This window comes from Vigna unguiculata, chromosome 5 (assembly GCF_037176805.1).
Source record: "Vigna unguiculata cultivar grain cowpea cultivar isolate G323 ecotype 2 chromosome 5, ASM3717680v1, whole genome shotgun sequence".
NCBI lineage: Eukaryota > Viridiplantae > Streptophyta > Magnoliopsida > Fabales > Fabaceae > Vigna > Vigna unguiculata.
The window spans coordinates 2264445-2288223 of record NC_140796.1 but is presented as its reverse complement, the minus strand read 5'-3'; the positions used below and the strand labels follow the sequence as shown (position 1 = coordinate 2288223).

Sequence of the window (23779 nt, the reverse complement as noted above, 5' to 3'; positions counted from 1 at the left end):
TGTTAAAAAGGGTTGATTAAAATTGGAGCTTTTTAGAATAATAAAAACCAAAAGGAAATCCAAAATGTTAATTGGTCTTAGTACTTTTTTTCGATTACATTGTCTATATTATTTTATGGTTAATATTGTGATGAAAATTGATCAGTAGACTGCTCATTTTTCTAAGATATTCTATGCAGGGATTCTCTATTTGCAATTATTGGTTTCTTCTTTATGTTTTTTACGGTGGAAGATTGTTCTTAATGTTATACTTTCTCGTTGAATGAAAATAAAAAATCTCTTAAAGTACTTTCAAGTTTGATTGATTGTTAGTCTCCAAAAAGATGATAGAATAATTTCTTAAGGTACCCAAAATTTTTTTATATAAAAATTAATATATAAGTAAAATATTATTTCTTAAATTTTAATATATTTTATATATTTGACACTCTAAATTATTTTTTTATATATTTATCATTACAAAAAAATCTCTCATCAATAATTAATTTTTGTGACAAAAACTTATTAGTCACTATAATGAATAATTTACAAAATAAAAAATTATTAGTTACCAAAATAATCACTATTATGAATCGAAAAATTATAATTAGTCTCTAAACGTTAGATATCAAGATTTTGAATATCAAATAAATCAGTTTATAAATTAATCACTAAACATTAACTACTTATGTTTTGACTACTAAAAAAATTAGTTTATAATTAATTAATGATCAATTTAACGATTAATTATAATTTATTTATTTATAATAATAATTATTTTAATAACAAATAATTTTTTATTTTATAAATTGATATCTAAATTTATTAACATATTAACTAACAATATTTAGTCACTAAATTTATTATTATTTAAGAGTTTTTTGGTAATATATAATAAACATTTTGGTACTTCAAAATATTGTTAAAGATCCTTATTTGTTGTCTCTTTTCCTCATAAACTGGAGTAGAATATAAATAAATCATGATAAATCTCATTGAATAAAAGAGTAATTAGTAATAAAGCTCAAACCGTTATAATGGATAAATAACATTCAACTATAAAACTATATACTATAAAGAATTGAGTAAAGGTACAATTATTTATTTATTTATTTATTAAATTATATTAAATATTTCTAACATAATTTATCATTTATGTATTTTGCGTAAAATATACATATTATTTTCTACATAAAAGTCATTATTCTAGAAATTATCACCATCACAATATGATATTCAATAATTATGTTATTTTTAAATAAAAATATATCAAAAAAGAAAAAAGAAAAAATATATGGGATAAAATTAAAACTCATGTAAATCAATAAAACATACTTATATTTTATTAAATTCTCAAAGGAAATATCACACTACACCATTTCTCAAAGAATATCACAGTTCCTAATACATTCCTACCTTTCAAATATTTCCAAAATGAACTTTAAAATAATTAAAAAAAATTTCTGAAAAAATTAATCATTAATCAAAAAACAACTACAAGAATGCTATAAAAAATAAAAACACTGAAGAATAACTAGAGAAAAAATTAATATAAGATTTTTTTTTTCTGTGTTGCAGAGGGGAGTATATGTTTGAAGCAATTATGCTGTGCTTCACTTTAACTTTTGAAAAAGGAAAGAAAAACACAAACACCTTATCGTATCTTGACAGTCCCACTGACCCACCCACCACCTTCAATGATGAAACAACAAAAGTTGTCCATATTTTTCATTTGATGTTAATCAGTACATTAAAAAATTGTTCCAAATTAATAAAGATGTTGTGTTTAGCAAGAATTTTAAAACGTAACCATGGGTGTGGGTACTAATTAGGCACTCAGTTCAATCTCTGTGCCAAGAAATCAAAAAATGTTTCTAAAATGTTTTGGTGAGTCAAGTTCATCGGGGAGACAATATCCAACAGTAATAGAAGAGTTGTGCCGTCATTTTTCTCTTGCTGATATTCAGAAATCAACCAACAATTTTGATGATAACAGAGTAATTAGAGATGGAGCATGTGGTAAGGTATTCAAAGGTTGTCTCCGACATAACGATGGTTCTTATTACGCAGTCGCAGTGAAGCGATTTCACGTGCAAGGCAGTGAAGGGTTTAAAAGAGAAGTAGAATTACTGTGTCAGCTTCATCACCCTAATTGTGTGTCTATTGTAGGATTTTGCAAGCACAAAACAGAGAGTATTGTTGTGTACGAGTACATGTCCAATGGATCTCTGGATCAACACCTGGGAAGTGAGGTTAGAGAAGCACTGCCATGGAAGAAAAGGTTAGAGATTTGCGTAGGAGCAGCGCGTGGACTACACCACCTTCATGCAGGACTCAAGCGCACCATCATTCACCATGACATCAAACCTAGTAAAATTCTTTTGGACGACAACATGCACCCAAAACTCTCAGGTTTCAGCCTCAGCATATTGGGAGCACATTTCAAGGAAAAGCCAAAACCAATAAAAACGGATTTTGCAGGTAATTGTTCCATTACTATGTTATTGCAACGTAATATATCTTATGATTATATGCTGCTACAGAGAATAATTGTCGGTTTTATGGAGCTTACTTACTCACTGGCACTGCAATGAATTTTTGTCAATTAAACTGAACAAAGCTAATGATACTTTCACTTTTCAGGTACTTACGGCTACTTACCTATTGAGTCCTTTACGTCCGATACTATCACAGATAAATGGGATGTTTACGCATTTGGTATGACTCTACTGGAAGTTGTGGGGGTAAGAAGAATTTTTGAACGGGTTTATTTTGGAATAGAAAAAGAACTACTGGAGAAGTGTGTTGAGGACAATATTGATCCCAAAATCAAAGGAGAGATAGCAGCAGAGTGTTGGCAAGTGTTTATAGATATAGCCTTAAGATGCATAAAAAATGAAGCTGATGAACGACCAGCAATGGGTGAAGTGGAGGTGGAACTTGAGCTTGCTCTATTGTTGCAGCAACAAGCAGATGTTAAAAATATCGATAGTGATTATACCTTATTGTCCAAAACCGTGATTATACCAACATCGGGTGGGGGATTTGACTATGTCATTGGCCAATTTAAAGAACAGGAAACCGAATACAGTGACTCGGAAGACATGTTCAATAGGTAATTTAGTGAAGTAGTCAAGTTTGGTGAAGATATCTCTTGGTTTTGTAGCTTTCCTTGCTCTTAGTATTTTGATGAATGTGATTGTATATGAGGTTGTGATTGTAATCATCTTCGGCTAGTACAAACTTTGAAGGCAGCGAAAGTTGCAGCGTAGTGTTGGCAAGTCTTTATAGATATATATATATATTAGATTAAGATGCAGGAAGAATGAACCAGCAATGGAAGAAGTAGTGGTGGAAGTTGAGCATGCTCTGCATCACAAAAACCAGCTACATCTTACGACCACAATTGTACACGATTATCACAGTTCCCCAATAAGAAGGCAAGCAGGGTTTGCAAGAAGAATGGTGGGGATTTCCCAAATCTGTTGTATCTGATCGAGACCAAGCCTTCACAGGCAAATTTTTGCAACAAATTTTCAAACTGAGTGGCACTTGAGGATATCCCACGCAAGTATTCAGCCGAGGAAGCAGCCGTAAGAAGTGACTATTCGGCAAGAGAGCGGTATGAAGGCATGTCGGCTCTTGGCAAACTACACATGCACTTGCTAGGCCGAAAGAGAGGATTAAAACACAAGGAACGATTAGTGATACATAAATAGTGGCAAGATCATTAAGATATTATTGGGCCATGCTGATATGCACGGATGAGAAAAAATCTAATTTTTTTTATCTGATTCACTTTTGCTCTTATCCAATTATTCAAGACCCATTTTATTAAAAATTCAATCCATTTAAAATCTATTTTATTGAATATGGATTTCAATTTGATCTACCTTTTATATGTTTTATGGATTAGATATCCATTCTCTAAATCTAAATTTTTAAATATGGATAATCCAAAAAATTCAATACAAATTTTCAATCTAAAGTTTTAGTTGGATTAGGTTGAAGGTTGACATGGATTAGTCCAAATTTCTTTATATTTGCTCGAGTTGGCATGACCCCAATTTGGCCGTATTCAGCGGAGTCGGTTCTGTACAAAATTTGAACATTTTTGGCTTAATCCATTCGAGTTGGTCTCGGTCAAAATTTGGCCAAGTCGACCCTGGACCAAATTTAGTTGTATTTGGCTGAGTCGACCTCGATCCAAATTTGACTGCATTGGACTGAGTCGACCACAAACGAAATTTGGTTGTATTCGGTCGAGTCAGCCGCAATCAAATTTTGGTCATATTCAGCCTAGTTAGTTCCAGTCAAAATGCAGTCGTATTCATCTTAGTTGGCTTTGGCCCAAACTAGGCAGTATTCGGCCGAGTCGGCCCATTATGAAATTCGGTCGTTTTGGCCACAACTGAAATTTGGTTGTATTCAGTTGAGTCAGTCCTGACCAATGATTTTAGTCGAGTCAACCCTGGTCGAAATTTGATTGAATAGGCACTAACCCAAATTCGGACATATTCAGTCGAGTCAATTCTGGCCGAAATTTGACTGTATTAGACTAGGTCGAACCCAAATTTAGTTATATTCGGCCACGTCGTCTTCAACCGAAATTTGGTCGTATGTAACCAAATTTTACTAAATGAGACTTAATCGAAATTTGGACATATTTATTTTTGTTATTTATACCATTTCATACATTCTAATTCAAATATCACTACGAAACATTTAACTTATAAACAATCGTTGGGCCGAAAGGATTATATCTATTATTTTTTAATTTTAAGGACTAAACTAATTAACTAATTTTAGTTTCATGCAAAAGTTTATAAAGTAAAGACCCGCCCACCCCACCTTCAATAACCGAAGAAGACAAACCGTCCATATGTTAATCAATGAATTAAAAATTGATGAAAACGACCCACCTTCGATGATTAAAGAAGAAAAGCTGACCATATTCACCATGTGATCTTAATGAATAAACAAAAAATTGATCGAAATTAATAAATACATAGTGTTTAGCAACAAGCTTTAAAATATAACCATGGGTGTCGGTATTAATTAGGCACCCACTTGATCTGTGGCAAGAAATGAAATAATGTTTCTGAAATGTTTTGGTGGGTCAAGCTCATCTGGGAGAGAATATCCAACAGTAATAGAAGAGTTGTGTCGTCATTTTTCTCTTGCTGATATTCGGAAATCAACCAACAATTTCGATGAAAACAGAGTAATTGGAGAAGGAGCAGTTGGTACAGTATACAGAGGTTGTCTCCAACATAATGATGGATCTGATTACGCAGTCGCAGTGAAGCGATTTAAGGCGCAATACAGTGAGGAGTTCAAAAGAGATGTAGAGTTACTGTGTCAACTTCATCACCCTAATTGTGTGTCTATTGTAGGGTTTTGCAACTGCGAAACAGAGAATATTATTGTGTATGAGTACATGTCCAATGGATCTCTAGATCAACACCTTGGAAGTGAGGTTAGAGAAGCACTGTCATGGAAAAAAAGGATAGAGATTTGCATAGGAGCAGCGCGAGGACTACACTACCTTCATGCAGGACTGAAGCGCACCATCATTCACCGCGACATCACACCCGACCACATTGTTTTGGATGAGAAGATGCACCCAAAACTCTCAGGTTTCAGGCTTTGCATACTGGGAGCACATTTCAAGGAAAGGCCAAAACCAATACAAACGGATCTTGCAGGTAATTGACGGTTTTATTGAGCTTACTTACTCACTGCGACGAATTTTTGTGAACTAAATTGAACAAAGCTGATGATACTTTCACATTTAGGTACTTACGGCTACTTACCTCTGGAGTACGCAAGGGACGGTACTGTAACCGATAAATGTAATGTTTACTCATTTGGTGTTGTTCTACTACAAGTTGTGAGCGGAAAAGGAATTTATGGACCGGATAAAGATCATTGTTTGGCAAAAGAACTTCTGGAGAAGTGTGTTGAGGAGCTTATTGATCCGAAAATCAAAGGAAAGATAGCAGCAGATTGTTGGCAAGTGTTTATAGATATCACCTTGAGATGCATAAAGAATGAAGCTGATGAACGACCAGCAATGGGTGAAGTAGAGGTGGAACTTGAGCTTGCTCTGTTGTTGCAGGAACAAGCAGATCTCACAAACATCAATGGTGATTATACCTTATTGTCAGAAACCATTCTTAACCCAGAATCAGAGTGGGGGTGGGGATAAGCTTTTGAAGTAGTCAAGAGTTTAGTTAAGCTATATCTAGCTTTGTTCTTTGCAGTTTGATGAATGTGATTGTATACGAAATTGTAATTGTGGTTGCTATTACAAAAAGGAAAATATATATATATATATATATATATATAAATATAAAGTGCCGTGTTTCAATAACTCTTTCTATCTATACATTAAATAGGAAAAAGTAGGGTGAAAATATTAGATTTTGTGTGAAAAATATTATCGAATGAACCTCCTTGCGAAAAAGATTTAAAATTAGTTTAAATATTTTTATAAGTAATTATAATATATTAAAATATATTAACTGCAGAAAAATTATTTTAATTTTTCATAAAATATTATTTGTAAAATATTCATGAAAAAATATATATTAATCTTATTTTATTTTATAAAACTAATTTTGATATTTGTGTTGAAATAGTACATATATGAAAGGTATTTCAAATTAGGTCCAAAAGATTTCAGCACATTAATTATAGGAATCAAGCGTAAATGAAGATTAAGTTATATGATATCTCTACCTTAAAAAATTTTCCATCCATGTTTTTCTTTTCTCCTGTACCTCACGAAGTTAAACTCAAACGATACGGTAAGAAGAAGAAAAAAAATCAAATTATAACATCGTTTCTCCCTTCCTTCCTATCATAATAAAATTTGGTTTAATCAGTCATGTCACTCTCTGATCTTTTAATTTTATTTTATTTTTTGAATTTCTTTTTTTGTGTTAATATAAATGAATTTGAGTGAATAATTTTTCGTGTTTTTTTTTAAAAGATTCGAGAGTAAAACTAACTTTGTGTTTGAATGAAGTATTTCAATAATATTGAGAAATTAAAATGTTTGTATTTGAATTGATTGCAATTAAATTTCCTTCATTTTCTAAATAACTTGTTTAGATAAAAAAATATATATCTTTCATTTCAATTTCTTGTTTGGATAAAATAATTGAATTTATTGTGAAATAAAAATTCATTTTAAAACTATTTATTTTAGGTTTAATTAAGTTTTAAGTTCATGATAAATTTGGAAACGGACTCGACGACCTAGATGGGTTGGGCCGACCTAACAACTCAGCCAGGCTGGGAAACCTAAACGGGCTAGGTTGGGTCGACTCAATGATCCAGACAAGCCTGATCAGCCTAACAGTCCATACGGACCGGTCATGCCTGTCAACTTCGTCAACCCAGCCCGTCTAGGTCATTGGCCCGACTTGGACCCACTAGATCATTGGGCCTGCCTGAACCATCTAGGTTGTCGGACCCGCCAACCCATATGGGTTGTTGGGCCTGTTTGTCTCATTGGACACATCCGGTAAGTCGGTGTCATTAGACCAACCCGACTTGGCAAGGTCGTCGGGCCGATTGGTATCGCTCAGGTCGTCGGACCGGTCGAGTCCATCTAGGTTATCAGGTCAACGAGTTGGTCGGGTCATTGGACCTGTCCAACACGTCTGAGTCGTCAAGCCTGCCCAACACCTTTAGGTCGTCTGGCTCGCCAAACCCATGTGGGTCACCGTACTCGCCTGTCCTGCTTGGGCCATCGGACCCGTTGACCTGTTCGAGTTGTCAAGCCTGCTCGACCCATTTGTGTCATCAAGTCACCCTGGTCCGTTTGGGTCGTCGAGCCCGTCCGACCCTTTTGGGTCGTCGAGCCTGCTCGACCTATTTGTGTTGTTAGGTCGGTCTGATACGTCTAGAGTGTCTAGCCAACCCAACCTGTCATGGTTGTCGGGTTTGCTAGGTCCGTTTGGGGTTGAGTGAGAAGAATTTCAAATTTCACTTATTTTAGAGTATTTGAATTCCTTATAATTTAGCTAATTGAAATACTTCCAAAAAAATGCATGCATTTTAAATGCGTTTTAATTTCTCTATCCAAACAAAATATTTTATTACAAAGAATTTCAAATTCTCCAAATAAATGAATCACCCTCTTGAATTGTCTCATTCAAACACACCATAACCTTGTGTTTGGATGGAGCATTTCAACAATGCTTAAAAATTGAAATGCTTTGTATTTGAATTGCTTGTAATTAAATTCCATTCATTATTTAAATAAGTTGTTTGGATAAGGAAATTAAAATACCTGACATTTCAATTTCTTGTTTGGAAAAGAAAAATTGAATTTATTGTGAGATAAAATTTAATTTTAACAATATTAATTTTCCGCTTAATTATGTTTTGAGTTCATGATAAATTTGGAAACATGCTCGAAAACCTAAATGGGTCGGCCAAACCCAACTACGCAACCGGATTGGTTAGACCCGACGATCCACCCGAGCTGGATCGACTAGGAAGCCTAGACAGGCTAGGTGGCCCAATGATCTAGAGGCCTAACGGCACATACTGCATGATTTTGTCGTCAATATGGTCCGGTCCAACCCGTCTAGATCATTGGTCCAATGCTCCAGACTGATCTGATGACCTGAACGGGCCCGATGATCAAGACGGGCCCGACGACTTGGACGAGCCCGACAATCCAGACGGGGTCGAATATCCAGACGGGTTCGATGACCCGGACGAGCCCGTACACCCAGACGGGCCCGAAGACCTGGACGGGTCCGGCGACTGGGATGAACCCGAGGACCCAGACGAAACTGACAACTCGGATGGGCCCAACGACTTGGACACGTCCGACGACCCGGATAGGCTCGACGACCTAGACGAGCCCGACAACTCGTACGAGCCCATTCAGACCTTCAGGTTCGTTCGGGTCGTCGGGATCGTCCGGATAGTCTGGCCTGTACGAGTCGTCGGGCCAATTTGAATCATCGGGACCGTTCGGGTCATCGGGCCCGTTCGGATCATCGTTCTTGTCCGGGCCGTCGAGCCCGTTCTGGTCGTTGAGCTCGTTCGGGTCATCGGACCTGTTCGCGTTGTCCAACACTTCCAGGTCGTCGGGCACGTCCGAGTCGTCGGGCTCGTCCGGGTTGTCGGGCCCAATGATTTGGAAGGTTTAGTTTGGATTGTTAGGCTCGTTTGGGTCGTCGGGTCCGTCCAGGTCATCGGGTTCGTCCGGATTGTCTGGCCCGTCTAGGTTAGGCCCATCCGGGTCATCGGGCTCGTCTGGATCGTCGGGCTCGTTTGGGTCGTCATACATGTCTGGGTCATTGGGCCCGTTTGGGTCGTCGGGCCCGTCCGATTCTCCAAGCCCGTGTGGGTCATTGGGCCCCTCCGGGTCGTCGGGCTCGTTCGGGTTGTCGGGCACGTTCTGGTCGTCGGACCCGTCTGGATCGTCTAGAATGTGAGGTTGAGTGAGAAGAATTTCAAATTCCACCTATTTTGAGGGTATTTGAATTTCTACTAATTTAGCTAATTGAAATCCTTCAAAAAAATGCTTGCATTTGAAATGCTTTTTAATTTTTCTATCCAAACAAAGCATTTCATTACAAAGAATTTCAAATTCTCCAAATAAAAGAATCACCCTCTTGAATTGCCTCATCCAAACATACCATAAAGGTTAACCCAAAATTTTCCATCGGGAGTGTCTAATCTCTCACAACAACCCTCTTTAAGTTCACTTGTTCTACTAAGTTTTTTTTTATCATTTTTTATTGCACATTAAAAATACACTACTTTAGTATTTTAAAACTATTTTTAATATATTTTAAAACTTCAAAATTGCAATATCAGGATTATGTGGTAAGTTACCTAAAATACTCAATTTATTTTATTTTTTATATTTCTACACTTGTTATTTGTTACACTTAAAATTTTTTATACTTGTAAAAATAAAATAATTTAAATATTTAGGTATAGTGATTTTATGTATAAATTCAAAAAGATTATTTTAATATATATATATATATATATATATATATATAAGTTATAATTAAGTTTATTTACCAATTTGATCTCAAAGTCAAAGTGAGGAGGACAAGATTCGATCATTTTAAAAGATAATGCTACAAAATTGGACAAAAATTAAAATAGAGGACTAAATTGAAAATAATTACACGTGATAATTTATAAATCTTTAGAAAAAAAATAAAAAAAATTTGAAAGTTCCATACTGAACACTTGTTATGTACACGGTGTTAATCCTAACTTAAGAGATAAAACTAAATTTGATCTTTTTAAATAATTGAAGACTAAATTGAACGAACAAATAATAATGAGACCAAATTAAACCAAACCAAAAAATTAAATAATTGAATGACTAAATTGAACCAAAAAATAATAAAAATACAAAAATTAAACAAAATCAAAAAATTAAAAAACAAAATCATTAAATATAATTCACTTATAACCAGAGAAAAATCTAATACAATTTTTTTTTTCTCAATTCAAGCAATTATGTTGCGTTTAACTCATATCTTTTCAGGAAAAGGAACACACACCTTATCTTCACGGTTGGACCCACCAACTCCTTCAATGATCGAAGAAGAAAAGCTGTCCATATTCATCGTTTGATACAGCTGTTCGTATTCATCATTTAATGTTAATGAATATATTAAAAATTTTACAGAAATTAATAAAAATATAGTGTTTAGCAAGAAGGTTTGAAATATAACCATGGGTGTTGGTGCTAATCAGGCACTGAGTTGAATCTGTGTGGCAAGAAATGTAACAATGTTTCTAAAATGTTTTGGTGAGTCGAGTTCATCTGGAAGACCATATCCAACAGTAATAGAAGAGCTGTGCCGTCATTTTTCTCTTGCTGATATTCGGAAATCAACCAACAATTTTGATGATAACAGAGTAATTGGAGAAGAAGGATGGACTAAAGTATACAAAGGTTGTCTCCAACATATTGATGGTTCTGATTACGCAGTCGCAGTGAAGCGATTTATTCCCGGTGAGCAGAGCACTGAAGCGTTCAAAAGAGAAGTAGAGTTAGTGTGTCAGCTTCATCACCCTAATTGCGTGTCTATTGTTGGATTTTGCAACCACAAAAAAGAGAAGATCATTGTGTATGAGTACATGTCCAATAAATCTCTATATAGGCATCTCCAAGAAGCACTTCCATGGAAAAAAAGGTTAGAGATTTGCATAGGAGCAGCGCGTGGACTACACTACCTTCATGCAGGACTCAAGCGCACCGTCATTCACCGCGACATCATACCAAGGCACATTCTTTTGGATCACAACATGCATCCAAAACTCTCAAGTTTCGAATTGAGTATACTGGGAGCACATTTCAAGAAAAGACCCAAACCAATACAAACGGATCTTAAAGGTAATTGTCCTATAACTATGTTATTTTAACGTAATATATCTTATAATTATATATGCTGCTACACAATAATTACCGCTTTTATAAAGCTTACTTACTTACTTACTCTCTGCAACCAATTTTTGTGAGTTAAACTGAACAAAGCTGATGATACTTTCACATTTAGGTACTATTGGCCACTTACCTCCGGAGTATTTAAGGAACTCCACTGTCACAGATAAATGTGATGTTTACGCCTTTGGTGGTGTTCTGCTAGAAGTTGTGTGCGGAAGTCTATTTTTTCTTAAACAAAACGAAGTACCGGAGAAGTGTGTCGAGGAGAATTTTGATCCCAAAATCAAAGGAGAGATTGCAGCAGAGTGTTGGCAAGTGTTTATAGATATAGCCTTGAGATGCATAAAGAATGAAGCTGATGAACGACCAGCAATGGGTGAAGTGGAGGTGGAACTTGAGCGTGCTCTATTGTTGCAGCAACAAGCAGATCTCACAAACATTGATATGGATTATACTTTATTGTCCAAAACCATTATTATCCAAAAATCAGAGGGAGGATTTAATTATTTCATTGGCCAAGAACAAGAACAGGAATCCAATACAGTGAGCTTTTGAAGTAGTCATGTATAATTAAGATATATCTACTTTTGTAGCTTTCCTTGTTCTAAGAATTAAGACATGAAAAGTTTGATTTCACCGGCCATGCTTGCTCCAGGGTTCCTGACGGAAAAACTCTTTAAACATTATTCTTAAAGTCAACAATTACTTTTAATTTATAGTAGAAAGTATGAAAAATCCAGGATAAAAAGCGTATAAAAAAAGATGCTATAATCTGTATTTAATGTATATAATCTCGAATATTTTTTACCAATTTTATAATAAAAATGTTTTTAATCTACTAAAATTCATTTATGATTTAAATAATTTGAAACATGAGAATAATAAGAAGAATAGCAGCATGTGAAAAACAATATATTATCGGGTTTGGGTGGTTGGGTCTGAACAAACAACCTGGAACGACGACTTTTGAACACGTTGGGGAACGAAAGTAAGACAATACAAAATAATAAATCTCCAAAAAAAAAAAAGAGAGAGAAAGTCGGATAGATGTTCCAGTTCTAATTTCCCATTGCCATAGAACTGAATCAAATTCTAATTACAATTTCTGTGAGCGTGGCAAAGCTTTTGAATTTGGTGCCTCTCCTCTCTGTTTACTCATCCAGGTATGCTTACTTTACTTTTTCTCACTTCAAATTGGTGGTTTCATTATTATTCTCACTTCCCATTTGCTTCTAGTTCAATTTTTTGTTCTCTTTTCAAACTTAATCGTTATGTTTTGTAGTTTTTGTTTTTGAGTCGTTGTTGGGTTGTTTCTGATCACGGGATTCCTTTGGGGCAAAAGATTTTCTGATATTTCCCGCCATCTTCTTTTGTTCTTCATTGATTGAGATTATAGGGGGGATTAAGTGCTGCTAGGTACTTATTTTGTTATTCTCTAATTAGAATATGAAGTTTTACTTTAGTATTTTTTTTTTATTGATATACACTGCAAACCTTTACTATAGGAATTATCAAGATTAAATTATAATATGATAGAAGAACAATAACAAAAACAAGTACGAATTGTGACTTTGCTTTGTTGTCTTGATAAGTGCTTATTATGTTGTAAAGGTATTGCAGATACAACAGAATCATGAGCGGGACTTCTGAAAAGAAACTTGTAAGAATTGATGTTAGTTCTGATACTGTGTGTCCATGGTGCTTTGTTGGCAAAAAAAACCTAGACAAGGCCATAGCTGCCTCCAATGATAAATACAACTTTGAGGTCTAACACGCTCCTCATGTTTCTGTGTTTCTTGCAACCAAATATGTCTGGCATATCCTGTGTTAATTTTCCGTTTAACTTACCTTACAGATAATATGGCATCCCTTTCAACTTAACCCTGATGCCCCTAAAGAAGGCATTGACAAGAGGGAGTATTACAGAAGAAAGTTTGGATCCCAATCAGAACGGATGGAAGCTCGGATGTTAGAGGTTTATATTTTTTGGTCACTCTGTTGTCCTAGGTTGTGTTGTCTATGTTTCATCCTTACCAAGAATTTCGAGCAAGTCATTTTGTCAATTTGGTATTTGGCAGGTGTTCAAGAATGTTGGTCTGGAATATAGTTTGTCTGGACTCACGTAAGATTAAAAGTGGTTTTACAATTCATCAATGGACAAAAACATCTATAAAGGACATTAGAAGTGAGTGTCTGAAGAAGAGTTATCTGACCAATGTTCAATAACATGGTTTTGATTATGCGCAGGGGAAACACTATGGACAGCCACAGGCTTATATATTTTGCTAGACAGCAGGGTCTAGACAAGCAGCATGATCTAGTTGAAGAACTTAATATTGGCTATTTCACACAGGGAAAATACATTGGTGACCAGTAAGTGCTTTTGTGCTTAATTTCTCTAATGGAGGTTCATTTAAATGTTAAGATTCATGTATTTAGAACAACAATAAAAGTCATATCCTGAAAAGTGAGGGATTTAGCTTTTTGTACTAAATGTACTAAATATAAAGACCAACAAAGAGGAACTGAAAGTTCAGAATGAAAAACTGGGGGATAGAAAATGGAATGATGGGTTTTCTTCTGTGGTATGATTGTCTTCAAATGTATTCTCTAAAACGACAGACATTGATTATTAGTTTTAATTTGGATACAGTAAATTTCTTCTGGAATCTGCTGCAAAGGTTGGTGTACAAGGAGCAGAAGAGTTTCTTAAGGATCCCAACAATGGTTTGAGGGAGGTAAAACAAATTTATACATACAATCAAACTCCATTGTGATTCATTTAAATTCAAATGAGGACTAAAATATGCTTCCTTGCATTTGATATTTGAATTTTCCAACTTGAAAATGCTTTATGTATTTCCTCTCTTGAATATAAACATCAAAAGGTTAGCATGATCTCTTGGTTATTATTTATTAGGCATTCATGAAATTGCATCAACTTTGATCTTGGTTTCCATGTTTCTGTCTGTCTACGTAGGTTGAGGAGGAGCTGAAAACATATTCAGGGAACATTACAGGGGTTCCATATTACGTGGTTGGTGTATACAACATTAAAATCTCGGTTTGATTTTTCAGTTTCATATGATAAGAATCGAAGTGACTAACTTAATCATTTGGCAGATCAATGGAAATCACAAGTTGAGTGGTGGACAACCCCCTGAAGTCTTCTTGAGAGCTTTCCAGGTTGCTACAACTTGAATTTCAGCTTCTATTTCCCTCTGTAGTAAGAATCAAACCTTGGAAATAAGAAAATGCTCTATAAAATAAAATGTGAAACTCTTGCTGATAAGAAGACAATATTCAGGTCTTATAAAAATAATAATTGTGTGTACTCTCTCTTTCCTCAGATACGAGAGGATAAACAAAATGAATTTAACTAATATTTAAGCTAATTAAGCGATATATTTGAATTTCAGTTTCAACATCCATACTAGGAAATATATTTAAATTTCAGTTGAAACATCAAGATCAATTTTTTTATTTTTATTGAATATTGTGTCAATATTCTTTTCGAATTTAAAGCAAAATTTTTAATTCAATCTGTAACTAATTTTAAATTTATAACAGTTTTATTTTTCATTTTTGTTAAGTTTAACCCAATTTAATTCAGTTATCTATCTAGCCAAAATTGAACCATTCTTATTTTCTAACAGAGATGCGAACAAACACTAGTTCTTCCACCCATACTCTGTTTGGATATTTTTATTCTTGAAATACATTTACCAAAACTAAAACTTTTAGGATGATATTTATAAAAAGCAATGTATTACTAAAATAGGAATGAGTTTTATATTTTGATATTATTTAATACTTCTTCCACCCATACTCTGTTTGGATATTTTTATTCTTGAAATACATTTACTAAAACGAAAACTGTTTGGATGATATTTATAAAAAGCATTGTATTACTAAAATAGGAATGAGTTTTATATTTTGATATTATTTTTTTGTTCTATTGTTATTTTTACTAAATCTGAATCGATAATATATCATTACTATTTCAATTTTTGTAATATTATTATTATTTTATTATTACTTGATAATGTGATATAATTTTTTTTTGCAATTGTTTTATTAAAAAATCAAAGGAAAATTAAAGAAAATATAATATATAAATTAACAAAAACTAATTAATTGTATATACTCCAAATACGAACCCTCATTGGTGTGCTGTTCGGGCATTTTTGGATGAAAACGGAGTTCAACTTAAAAAATGGTTGCCAAAAGAATGTTATAGCATTTGGTCAAATACGAACATAGGTTTCGATCTCCAAAGGAAAAAAAAAACGCACTCTAAATAGTCAAAGTAACATCATGAGAAGATATAAAGTAGAAAGAATATAGTTGACTATGAATCAATTCCACCAAAATTGTCTTCAAAAATTTCACATTCTGACTCTTTCATATGAACGACCATGTGAAGCAAAAATACAAGTAATTTAGTTTGCGCAAATCCGCTATAAAAATTATCAATGAAGAAGCCATGGTCATCATCCATGTGAAGAGAATCTTCATATTTGTTTTGTATGACCACGATTACGTAAAGTACGATGAATTCGTTCGTCCTTCATTTTTCTACGTTTAGACGTTATTAAGGTTGCGCCCATTTTTTTTTTTTTTTCGTTTTAACGAGGAGCTTAGGGATAATCATTTGGAGCTAACAAAATACTGTATTTGATATAAAAATAAAATAAAATCTTGTTGCATTACTCCGCAATGTCATATTATCATCGTAACCACTAACGAGGATTTTTGGCCTTTTCCTATTGGAAAATAATACTTAGACATCCAATGATACTTCACAACTATAATAATATAAATAGATAATCGATAAGCTCAATGAAGTTTTCTTTTAGTTATAAGTGTAAATATGTTGAATATGCAACCTCACTCTAGCATGGTGAAGATTAAAAGGCTTGAGTTTTAAATAATGGTTTAGATCGGACCAATTGCACAGACAATTTATTTTGATGAAATGGAAAATAATAGCACACCCAACCAAGCAAAGTGTTGAAACCATGAAAAAGTTCCCATTTAAAATGGCATTTTCTTGTAATAGCGCAAGTTTTGACAAGGGACAAATGTATAAATAAAGAAAAAACTTGGACGAGATTGAACTTACATTGATGGATCATAAAAGTTATATACTTCCTATACATGATAAGCTCTTAATCTGAAGTATTCACAATGTCTGTACTTGTATTCTTTTCCCTTTCCTCTGTTCTTGGTATCATCCACGATATAAACCTTTTGTAAAAAAGATTAAGTCGTTTCATCGAATACCATCACCTGCACCAAAATATAAACAAGTAAATATCATGATGATTCAGTATACTCCAAGTAAACATGGTCAGTTCTCAGATTTCTGGTAGAACTGATTGGTTCAGCCTGATTCCCATACTACTGTTTTGTGTGTTCTGTGACCTAATCTCTGATGAACTAAGCAAATTCAGAAAATAAAAAATCATTCAGAAAATACCAAGTAAACATTACCTTCCCACAAACAGGACAGTTCTCACTTCTTTCCATCCACTCATATATGCAACCAAGGTGATAATGATGATAGCATTTTGTCACTATCTTTGGATTCTCTTCAGTGTATTCTGCAAGCAAAAAATAATTGAAACAAACATAAGTATCTGAAAATTTTTCTATTCTCAATATACAGTGTTTCCTGGCCTTTCCATCCAACCCTCATTTTGTCTGTTTTGTTCATGTGCTCACAAATTCAGAAAGGTCACTATCCTAACTCTAATCTGTCTTGAGCTAAGGGAGATTGTCTCACATGTTGTGTTCTTTTTCTTTTTTTTTTCAAACATGCTGCCTTGTGACACAGTCATGGACATCACAAATGCAAATTATGGGAATAGCTTCTACATGAGTTAGGCTCATCTAACATCTACCCTTTTGAAACCCTCTAAGTGTGAGTCTCATGCATTGAGCCACCCATTTTTTCCTAATATATGTGAGTGATTATAAGGAATAGTATTATCTATTAATATTGTTTCCTTACTTTAATGATTAGCCCTAATTTGCAATTTATAGTACAGAATACAGAGAAGAAAAGTCAACAAGCCAAAACTTCTGGCATGACAAAGTGGTTCCTGACTAACTAGTCATGAGTAGAATAAATTGTTTTTTCGCATTACTCGATGAGTAGTATAAACTATTTAACATGTATTAGTAATCTTCAATAGAAGAGCCAATTCTTCTACAGCAGTTCTGAAATTGACCATTCTCACTGCAATCCAGGACTACAATAATAACTTAATACAAACCAATATTTCATGCAAAATTGAGCAGCAGCAGCATCATGTGAAGAAAAATTGAGTTGAAAAAAGATTACCTTCTAGACAAGTGGGACAGACATCCTCCTCTTCTGATGATGAATAGACAACCCCAGCTCCAGTTGAAAGATTTGCTGATGAAAGTCTCACAGTGGACTTACGGTATTCCTTTGATCCATCTTCACTGGTATGATTCCTTTTGCCACCCAAATTTAAAGATTCTGTGTCAGCATCTGCATCACCTCTCAGAGGGTCTGATTCTTCATTCAAATGACTTGAACCCTTCTCACGTCTTGACCGGAAAAACCTGGGGTCCGCGTCATAAGGCAACGGCCTCGGAGGAGAACGATAAATGTCAGATAGAGAATTATCAAGTGAAGCTGTAGAAGTCATAGATGCTGCACCCTGTATAGATGAAGGAATCGCATGCACTTCCCCTCTACGGAATATTGAGGCATACTGAAATTTGAAGAAGATTAGAATAGAGTAATATTATATATACAATACAGCTTTAGAAATGGATGTAGGACTAATATCCTTCAAATATTTTGCACTGAATATTAGTATACATAACATAACAATCAATACAGTTGAATTAACACCAAAAGCTTTTCTAAGCTAAATTATAGGTGATAACCTTCTTTCCTTATTTATTTTTCTATCACCTTGTTACAAGAAAGTTGGCAACTGGGTTTCAAGAAAAAGATACCTCATCACAATGAGCTAAGGCATAACTTAAATGTAAGACTCACTTCTACAACTGATAGCAATCATCAGTTAAAACATTTGTAATGCTTAGACTGATTGAGACATCTATGAATGACTAAAACGTTTTTGAAAATATTAAATAGAAAAAGACAGTAATTTCCACATATGAATTCAACTTTGAGTATTTGTTTACATTGCATAGTCCTGAGTAACAGGACAATAAAGAAGAAGCATATGTTCAGCAGTACTAAAAAAACAATAGAACAAGACATCAAATTCAAACCGTGGACAAAACATAAGACAGAGTCTGAAAGTGAATAAAAAAAATAAGAGATTGCGAGAGGACAGAAACAGAGGATTTCCAAAATTTGGAGACATACCACAGTAAAAAAGTACTGTACGAAACAACTGACACACGTACAGTTCCTGTATACATGATTATTTGGATTCAAATAATCTTCAACGTCATTAACATTAAAACAGCTACAGACTGAACCCATTGTTTAATTTTCAATATCCCTCTCTCTTTCAACTTGAATCCTTCACACTCCTCAACTCAGATGTCACCAGAACACTGATGCTGCTATATGCAAGCTTTGAGAAAATAGCCTCCGAAATGCAGTAACCAAGACTAATTACTACATTTCCATCAATAAATAGAGAGAGAGGATTCTAAGCTCGCAGAAGTCCAATTGCCTCCGCAAACCAGTACCTCCCTCTTCTGATAAGTTGATCAGTTATCTGGATGTGCAGATGAATCTCTTGATGACCTGAAACACACTAAAACTAGATAATATCACTGAACAAACCATTTGGAAGGTTGAAGAACAAACTTCCTGTCATGCAATTCACAAATCAAAATAACAGAGTTTTCTAAATGCCTGTGTTGAACAATGCAATTCAACAAATGCTGATGCTCCAGATTCAAAGCATCACGCGCACACAACATGATTGGCAAATCAGAACTCCAAAACAAAATCAACATAATTTTCTTTTCCCTCCAAGGGAAAGAAAAGTACAGCCAAACTTGCAGAACACCAAAAAATAAAAGAAGTATAATATAAATTTGAGTGTTTCAAGGAAAAGCTATAATCTTTTTGCAATGTTCCTTTAAATTGTTGCAAAAATGATTCATTACTTCACTTGTAAGTTATACTAGTACATCATCAACCAGCAGAAAGATCATCATTTTCCTTTCAGATAAAAAATCACAATCACTATTTTTACTATTTTGGCAAAAACCTCAAACACAGAAGCAAACCACACCCCCATCCTAGGAATTGAACATTAAAAAGAAGGGGAGAGAGATAAAAATATAAAAGGCATCAATTGTCCAGAGAGAGACACCTGAATTTCCCATAAAAGAAAAACAGAAATCAACCAAGAAAAGCACCCAAATTGATGAACCCAGAGAAGAAAAGCAATAAGAAAAAGAAAACAGAGAGATACCCAGCAGCGATTATCAAATTAGAAGGCAATTAAGCCATAGAAAACGAAAGAGGGTATGCGATATATAGGACAAAGGCAGAATCTTTCGAAAAAAGAAAAAAAATAAAAACATACCTCAAATTGCTGTTGTTAAAAAAAATAAAGGAGGGATAAATAAACCCAAGAAGATTGAGATTGTTATGAATTAGGAAGTAAAAGATTTTTTGGTTGGAGATTATAGGAAGTTAAAAAAATTTCAATCTTTCTCTCTCTTCTAATGTCCCTTCCTTCTTTCTTCCTTTCTTCTCTTGGTTCTCTTGGTGGGTGAGTAGTTGGTGGAGGAATATATAAAATAAATAACCCATCAAAAACTTTATGGTATTAAATTCTGAAGGACAATAACTCTTACTTTTGTTCTATTAAAAATAAAATATCTGAACCATGATCATTCATTGAGACAAGTTGCACCTCCAAATCCCATGTTGTTACACTCCGATAAAAACTACAACAATACATCAAAATGATATAGGATGAGACTAAAAGATAGCTGGTACGTTTCAGAAGGAAAAATATGTGTGAACATATTATAAAGAAAACAAATTAATGCATAAAATCAGTTATTTTATAAACTTAAAAGTTTTTAAATTTTGTAAATTATAAAATAATTAAAAAAAACTGTAATAGAAAATTTTAAGTATACAACTTTTATTTGAAATATATATTATTAATTTAAATTGAGATTGGAAAAATGATTTTCAGAATCTTTAGTTCGAAGATCAGGTGAAATTTATTTTATTCAAGTTTGGAATTCTAGTTTATAATTTGTTATGAAACTGGTATTTGAGTTGGTGTCAGTTGTAAAATAGTTGTGGATTTGTATATGTTAGGTATAATAACAAATAATTGTTTATGAATATATACATATGACTTATTTTAATTAAAATATATATTAGTCAAAAGATTTGATCAAATTAGTTATATTTAGATTTATGATGATAAATTATAAATTTCAATATGTTTTTATTCCATACAAATATAACTATTTTGAATTTAATAATTAAAAATTTGGTTACTTTTAAATTGTTATATTTTCTAACCGTTATTACCTTTTTCTTTATCTTTACATTTATTTTCTAAAAGATACTGATTAAAAGAATAAAAGATGTTTAAAATAAAATAACTTTAATATGTAAATAACGTATGTAATGCATTTATTAAATTAATCAATACAAATAAGGTAATTTGGATTTTTCCTTTTCAATTTAATATTAAACATGTATTTTTTAATTTTCTAATATTAAAAATAATTATAGTTTACTCATCCGGTTTATTATATATTTTCTATATATTATATTTGAGATTATAATTTTAAATGATTATGATATAATTTATTTATTTATTTTACATATCAAATGTTTGATATAAAATTATAAGTAAATTAAATAAGATAAAATACAAATATTTTATTTCTTAAATTAAAAAAAATGTATAAATAGAAAAATAACTATTTATATTCTATTTAATACAAGTTATTATTTCTTTAAAACCAAATGTTACTTATACAAGTTGAGCATGTAGTTTTATATTTAATTTAAGACTTAAGTGTATTTTTAATTGAATTTTTCTGTTAAATATTCAAATTAGTTACAAACGTATAAGTGGTTATGATTACTTTTTAAAAATCTGTTTTATTTTTGACTTACTTGCATTGTTTTAAAGAAATAATACCAAATATATTGTTCAGTTTATTTATACTTGAAAGTATTTTTTATTTGTCTTAATTGTTAATTTTTTTATTTTGTTCAACCTATTTTTTATATGTTTTTTTTTCTTAGTTTGCATTCAACTTACTCGCATTGTTTTAAAGAAATAATACCAAATACATTGTTCAATTTATTTATACTTGAAAGTATTTTTTATTTGTCTTAATTGAATTTTTTTTTTACTTTGTTCAACCTATTTTTTATATATTTTTTAATTTTCTAATATTAAACATAATTATACTTTACTCATCCGTTCATTATATATTTTCTATATATTACATTTGACATTATAATTTTAAATGATCTTGATATAATTTATTTATTTATTTTATATATCAAATGTTTTATATAAAATTATAAGTAGCTTAAATAGAATAAAATATAAAAAATTTATTTGTTAGATTAAAAAATGTAAAAATAGAAAAATAACTATTTATATTCTATTTCATAAAATTTATTATTTCTTTAAAACCAAATGTTCCTTATATTCTTATGAGATTCGGAGTTGAGCATGTAGTTTTATATTTAATTTAAGACTTAAGTTTATTTTTAATTGAATTTTTCTGTTAAATATTCAAATTAGTTACAATCGTATAAGTGGTTACGGTTATTTTTAAAAATCTGTTTTATTATTTAACTTACTTGCATTGTTTTAATGAAATAATATCAAATACATAGTTCAATTTATTTATACTTGAAATTATTATTTATTTATTTTTTTAATTGTTAATTTTTTTTTATTTTGTTCAACCCGTGACGGATCTTGACTAAAAATATTGAAGGGGCCAAAGTAATATAATTTTGAGATCATTATATTTCGTCATCAGTATAATGCTTTAAAAAATTGTTTCTCTACTAAACAATTTAATTATAATGTTTCAAAATACGTGAAGAAGTATAATATATCTTGTTTTCATCAATAGTTTTCTTTTTTATCACTTTTTAATAATGAATTTATTCTTTTATTCTTTATCAATATATTTTTTGTACATAATATTAAAAAATAATTTATCATAATTTAATAAAAAATTGATAGTTAAGTCACAATTAAAAATCAAATATGAAAAAATATATGATACATTTTTTTTCTATATTCATAAAAAATGAATAAACAAAAATCTAATGAGATAAAAAAATAATGTTTTCTTTATCAAGTGAGACAAGAGACAAGGAAGGAAGAGGATAAATGAGAAATGAAAGCAAAAATAATTTTGTGTCTAACATTTTTTTTCTTAAAATACAAAAAGAAAATATATGAGATGAGAGATTATTACAATTTGTAAAAAAACTAAAAAGAAAATAAGAAGGAAAAAAAATTATATTAATAAATATTTGGTTTAAGTACTCTTTTTATTTATGTTTCTAATTAAAAATGTTAAGTTGGTCCTCCAATTTTTTTTAGACTCAATTTGGTCCCAAATTTTTGAAAAACTAATGCAATTTGGTCTTTTACTTAAATTTCTTGAAACGGGTAGATAATTCTTTCATTAAAATTGAAACTTTTAATATGAATCATTTGCTTTGTTGATGTGATTAATATAATCTTAGTGTTAATTTTTTGACAAAAACAGAAACCAAATGAGAAATTAAGCCTAAATATTTTTATTCTTTATTATCTATTAACATTAAATATTATGCTTTATAAAATAAATAAAAAATTCACCATTTAATTTTCATCAAATCCTAAAATATATTACCTATAATTTAAAAATTTCAATAAAATTTTAATATTATATATATATATAATTAAAAAAATTCAAAAGTTGGGGGGCATGCCCCTCCGTACCCAATAAACATCCTCAACCTATGTTTTTCTTAGTTTGCATTTAAATATTTTTTTTATTTTATACTAGAGTTATTTTTACCTTTTTAGGTGATTTAGTTTTAAGACGGATATGATTTACTGAACTGCACTAAAGATTAGTTTGTCTGAATTGAACTAAAAAATAATTCAGACAAAATAAATTGTTTTTTTTAAACACTAAATTGAATTGAACTGCATTGCAATATGAACTGAATTAAACTGTTACAAACTAAATTGTTTTATTATTTTCCGAACTCTACTACTTTTAAATTGTACTAATTTTGAATTGAACTACATTAATTTTAAATCGAGCTATACTGTTTGTGAACCAAACTGTACTATTTTTGAATCAAATTGC

The 23779-nt window shown here is 31.9% G+C and overlaps 5 protein-coding genes and 1 long non-coding RNA gene across 11 annotated transcripts; 4 read left to right on the top strand and 2 right to left on the bottom strand.

Moving 5' to 3' along the window:
* Positions 1 to 1677: 1677 nt before the first annotated feature.
* Positions 1678 to 3777, top strand: LOC114185219 (receptor-like protein kinase FERONIA). Its single transcript, XM_028072830.2, has 2 exons — positions 1678 to 2460; positions 2623 to 3777. Exons 1-2 carry the CDS (start codon positions 1848 to 1850, stop codon positions 3096 to 3098), a joined length of 1089 nt encoding a protein of 362 aa, XP_027928631.2. The 5' UTR covers positions 1678 to 1847; the 3' UTR covers positions 3099 to 3777.
* A 1165-nt stretch (positions 3778 to 4942) lies between these two features.
* On the bottom strand, positions 4943 to 5668 carry LOC146885972 (uncharacterized). Its single transcript, XR_014994917.1, has 2 exons — positions 5528 to 5668; positions 4943 to 5385 (listed from the first exon to the last, which is right to left on the bottom strand). It is a non-coding gene; the product is annotated as an uncharacterized LOC146885972 (long non-coding RNA).
* On the top strand, positions 5075 to 6304 carry LOC114185220 (receptor-like protein kinase FERONIA). The gene is made up of 2 exons (XM_028072831.2): positions 5075 to 5687; positions 5778 to 6304. The coding sequence occupies exons 1-2, from the start codon at positions 5075 to 5077 to the stop codon at positions 6188 to 6190; spliced, it is 1026 nt and encodes a 341-aa protein (XP_027928632.2). The 3' UTR covers positions 6191 to 6304.
* Positions 6305 to 10656: 4352 nt separating this feature from the next.
* LOC114185865 (receptor-like protein kinase FERONIA) lies at positions 10657 to 12069 on the top strand. Its single transcript, XM_028073808.2, has 2 exons — positions 10657 to 11377; positions 11541 to 12069. The coding sequence occupies exons 1-2, from the start codon at positions 10771 to 10773 to the stop codon at positions 11981 to 11983; spliced, it is 1050 nt and encodes a 349-aa protein (XP_027929609.2). The 5' UTR covers positions 10657 to 10770; the 3' UTR covers positions 11984 to 12069.
* A 236-nt stretch (positions 12070 to 12305) lies between these two features.
* Positions 12306 to 14823, top strand: LOC114185001 (uncharacterized). 2 transcript variants are annotated; one of them, XM_028072466.2, is made up of 8 exons: positions 12306 to 12591; positions 13049 to 13193; positions 13284 to 13403; positions 13507 to 13550; positions 13676 to 13801; positions 14082 to 14166; positions 14409 to 14465; positions 14552 to 14823. In XM_028072466.2, exons 2-8 carry the CDS (start codon positions 13062 to 13064, stop codon positions 14627 to 14629), a joined length of 642 nt encoding a protein of 213 aa, XP_027928267.1. In that variant the 5' UTR covers positions 12306 to 12591; positions 13049 to 13061; the 3' UTR covers positions 14630 to 14823. The 2 variants fall into 2 exon arrangements, with proteins under 2 accessions (XP_027928267.1, XP_027928266.1); XM_028072465.2 differs by having other exon boundaries at positions 12326 to 12591; positions 13040 to 13193.
* A 1618-nt stretch (positions 14824 to 16441) lies between these two features.
* Positions 16442 to 20207, bottom strand: LOC114185000 (E3 ubiquitin-protein ligase At3g02290-like). Of its 5 annotated transcripts, none has more exons than XM_028072460.2 (5): positions 19990 to 20207; positions 18807 to 19206; positions 17778 to 18177; positions 16925 to 17034; positions 16442 to 16720 (listed from the first exon to the last, which is right to left on the bottom strand). In XM_028072460.2, exons 2-5 carry the CDS (start codon positions 18924 to 18926, stop codon positions 16694 to 16696), a joined length of 657 nt encoding a protein of 218 aa, XP_027928261.1. In that variant the 5' UTR covers positions 18927 to 19206; positions 19990 to 20207; the 3' UTR covers positions 16442 to 16693. The 5 variants fall into 5 exon arrangements, with proteins under 5 accessions (XP_027928261.1, XP_027928262.1, XP_027928265.1 ...); XM_028072461.2 differs by having other exon boundaries at positions 18807 to 19196; positions 19990 to 20206; XM_028072464.2 differs by lacking the exon at positions 19990 to 20207 and adding an exon at positions 19876 to 19968 and having other exon boundaries at positions 18807 to 19196.
* Positions 20208 to 23779: the final 3572 nt, after the last annotated feature.

Bases quoted from the DNA above. Each gene is read 5' to 3' on its own strand.
- LOC114185001 (XM_028072466.2), top strand. From the start codon at position 13,062: ATGAGCGGGACTTCTGAAAAGAAACTTGTAAGAATTGATGTTAGTTCT. The intron at 13,194-13,283 runs GTCTAACACGCT...CTTACCTTACAG, and splicing joins ATGATAAATACAACTTTGAG to ATAATATGGCATCCCTTTCA. The intron at 13,551-13,675 runs GTAAGATTAAAA...GATTATGCGCAG, and splicing joins TATAGTTTGTCTGGACTCAC to GGGAAACACTATGGACAGCC.
- LOC114185865 (XM_028073808.2), top strand. From the start codon at position 10,771: ATGTTTCTAAAATGTTTTGGTGAGTCGAGTTCATCTGGAAGACCATAT. The intron at 11,378-11,540 runs GTAATTGTCCTA...TTTCACATTTAG, and splicing joins AATACAAACGGATCTTAAAG to GTACTATTGGCCACTTACCT.
- LOC114185219 (XM_028072830.2), top strand. From the start codon at position 1,848: ATGTTTCTAAAATGTTTTGGTGAGTCAAGTTCATCGGGGAGACAATAT. The intron at 2,461-2,622 runs GTAATTGTTCCA...TTCACTTTTCAG, and splicing joins AATAAAAACGGATTTTGCAG to GTACTTACGGCTACTTACCT.
- LOC114185220 (XM_028072831.2), top strand. From the start codon at position 5,075: ATGTTTCTGAAATGTTTTGGTGGGTCAAGCTCATCTGGGAGAGAATAT. The intron at 5,688-5,777 runs GTAATTGACGGT...TTTCACATTTAG, and splicing joins AATACAAACGGATCTTGCAG to GTACTTACGGCTACTTACCT.
- LOC114185000 (XM_028072460.2), bottom strand. From the start codon at position 18,926: ATGGGTTCAGTCTGTAGCTGTTTTAATGTTAATGACGTTGAAGATTAT. The intron at 18,178-18,806 runs GTATGTCTCCAA...TTCAAATTTCAG, and splicing joins TACAGTACTTTTTTACTGTG to TATGCCTCAATATTCCGTAG. The intron at 16,721-16,924 runs GTAATGTTTACT...ATTTTGGTGCAG, and splicing joins ACTGTCCTGTTTGTGGGAAG to GTGATGGTATTCGATGAAAC.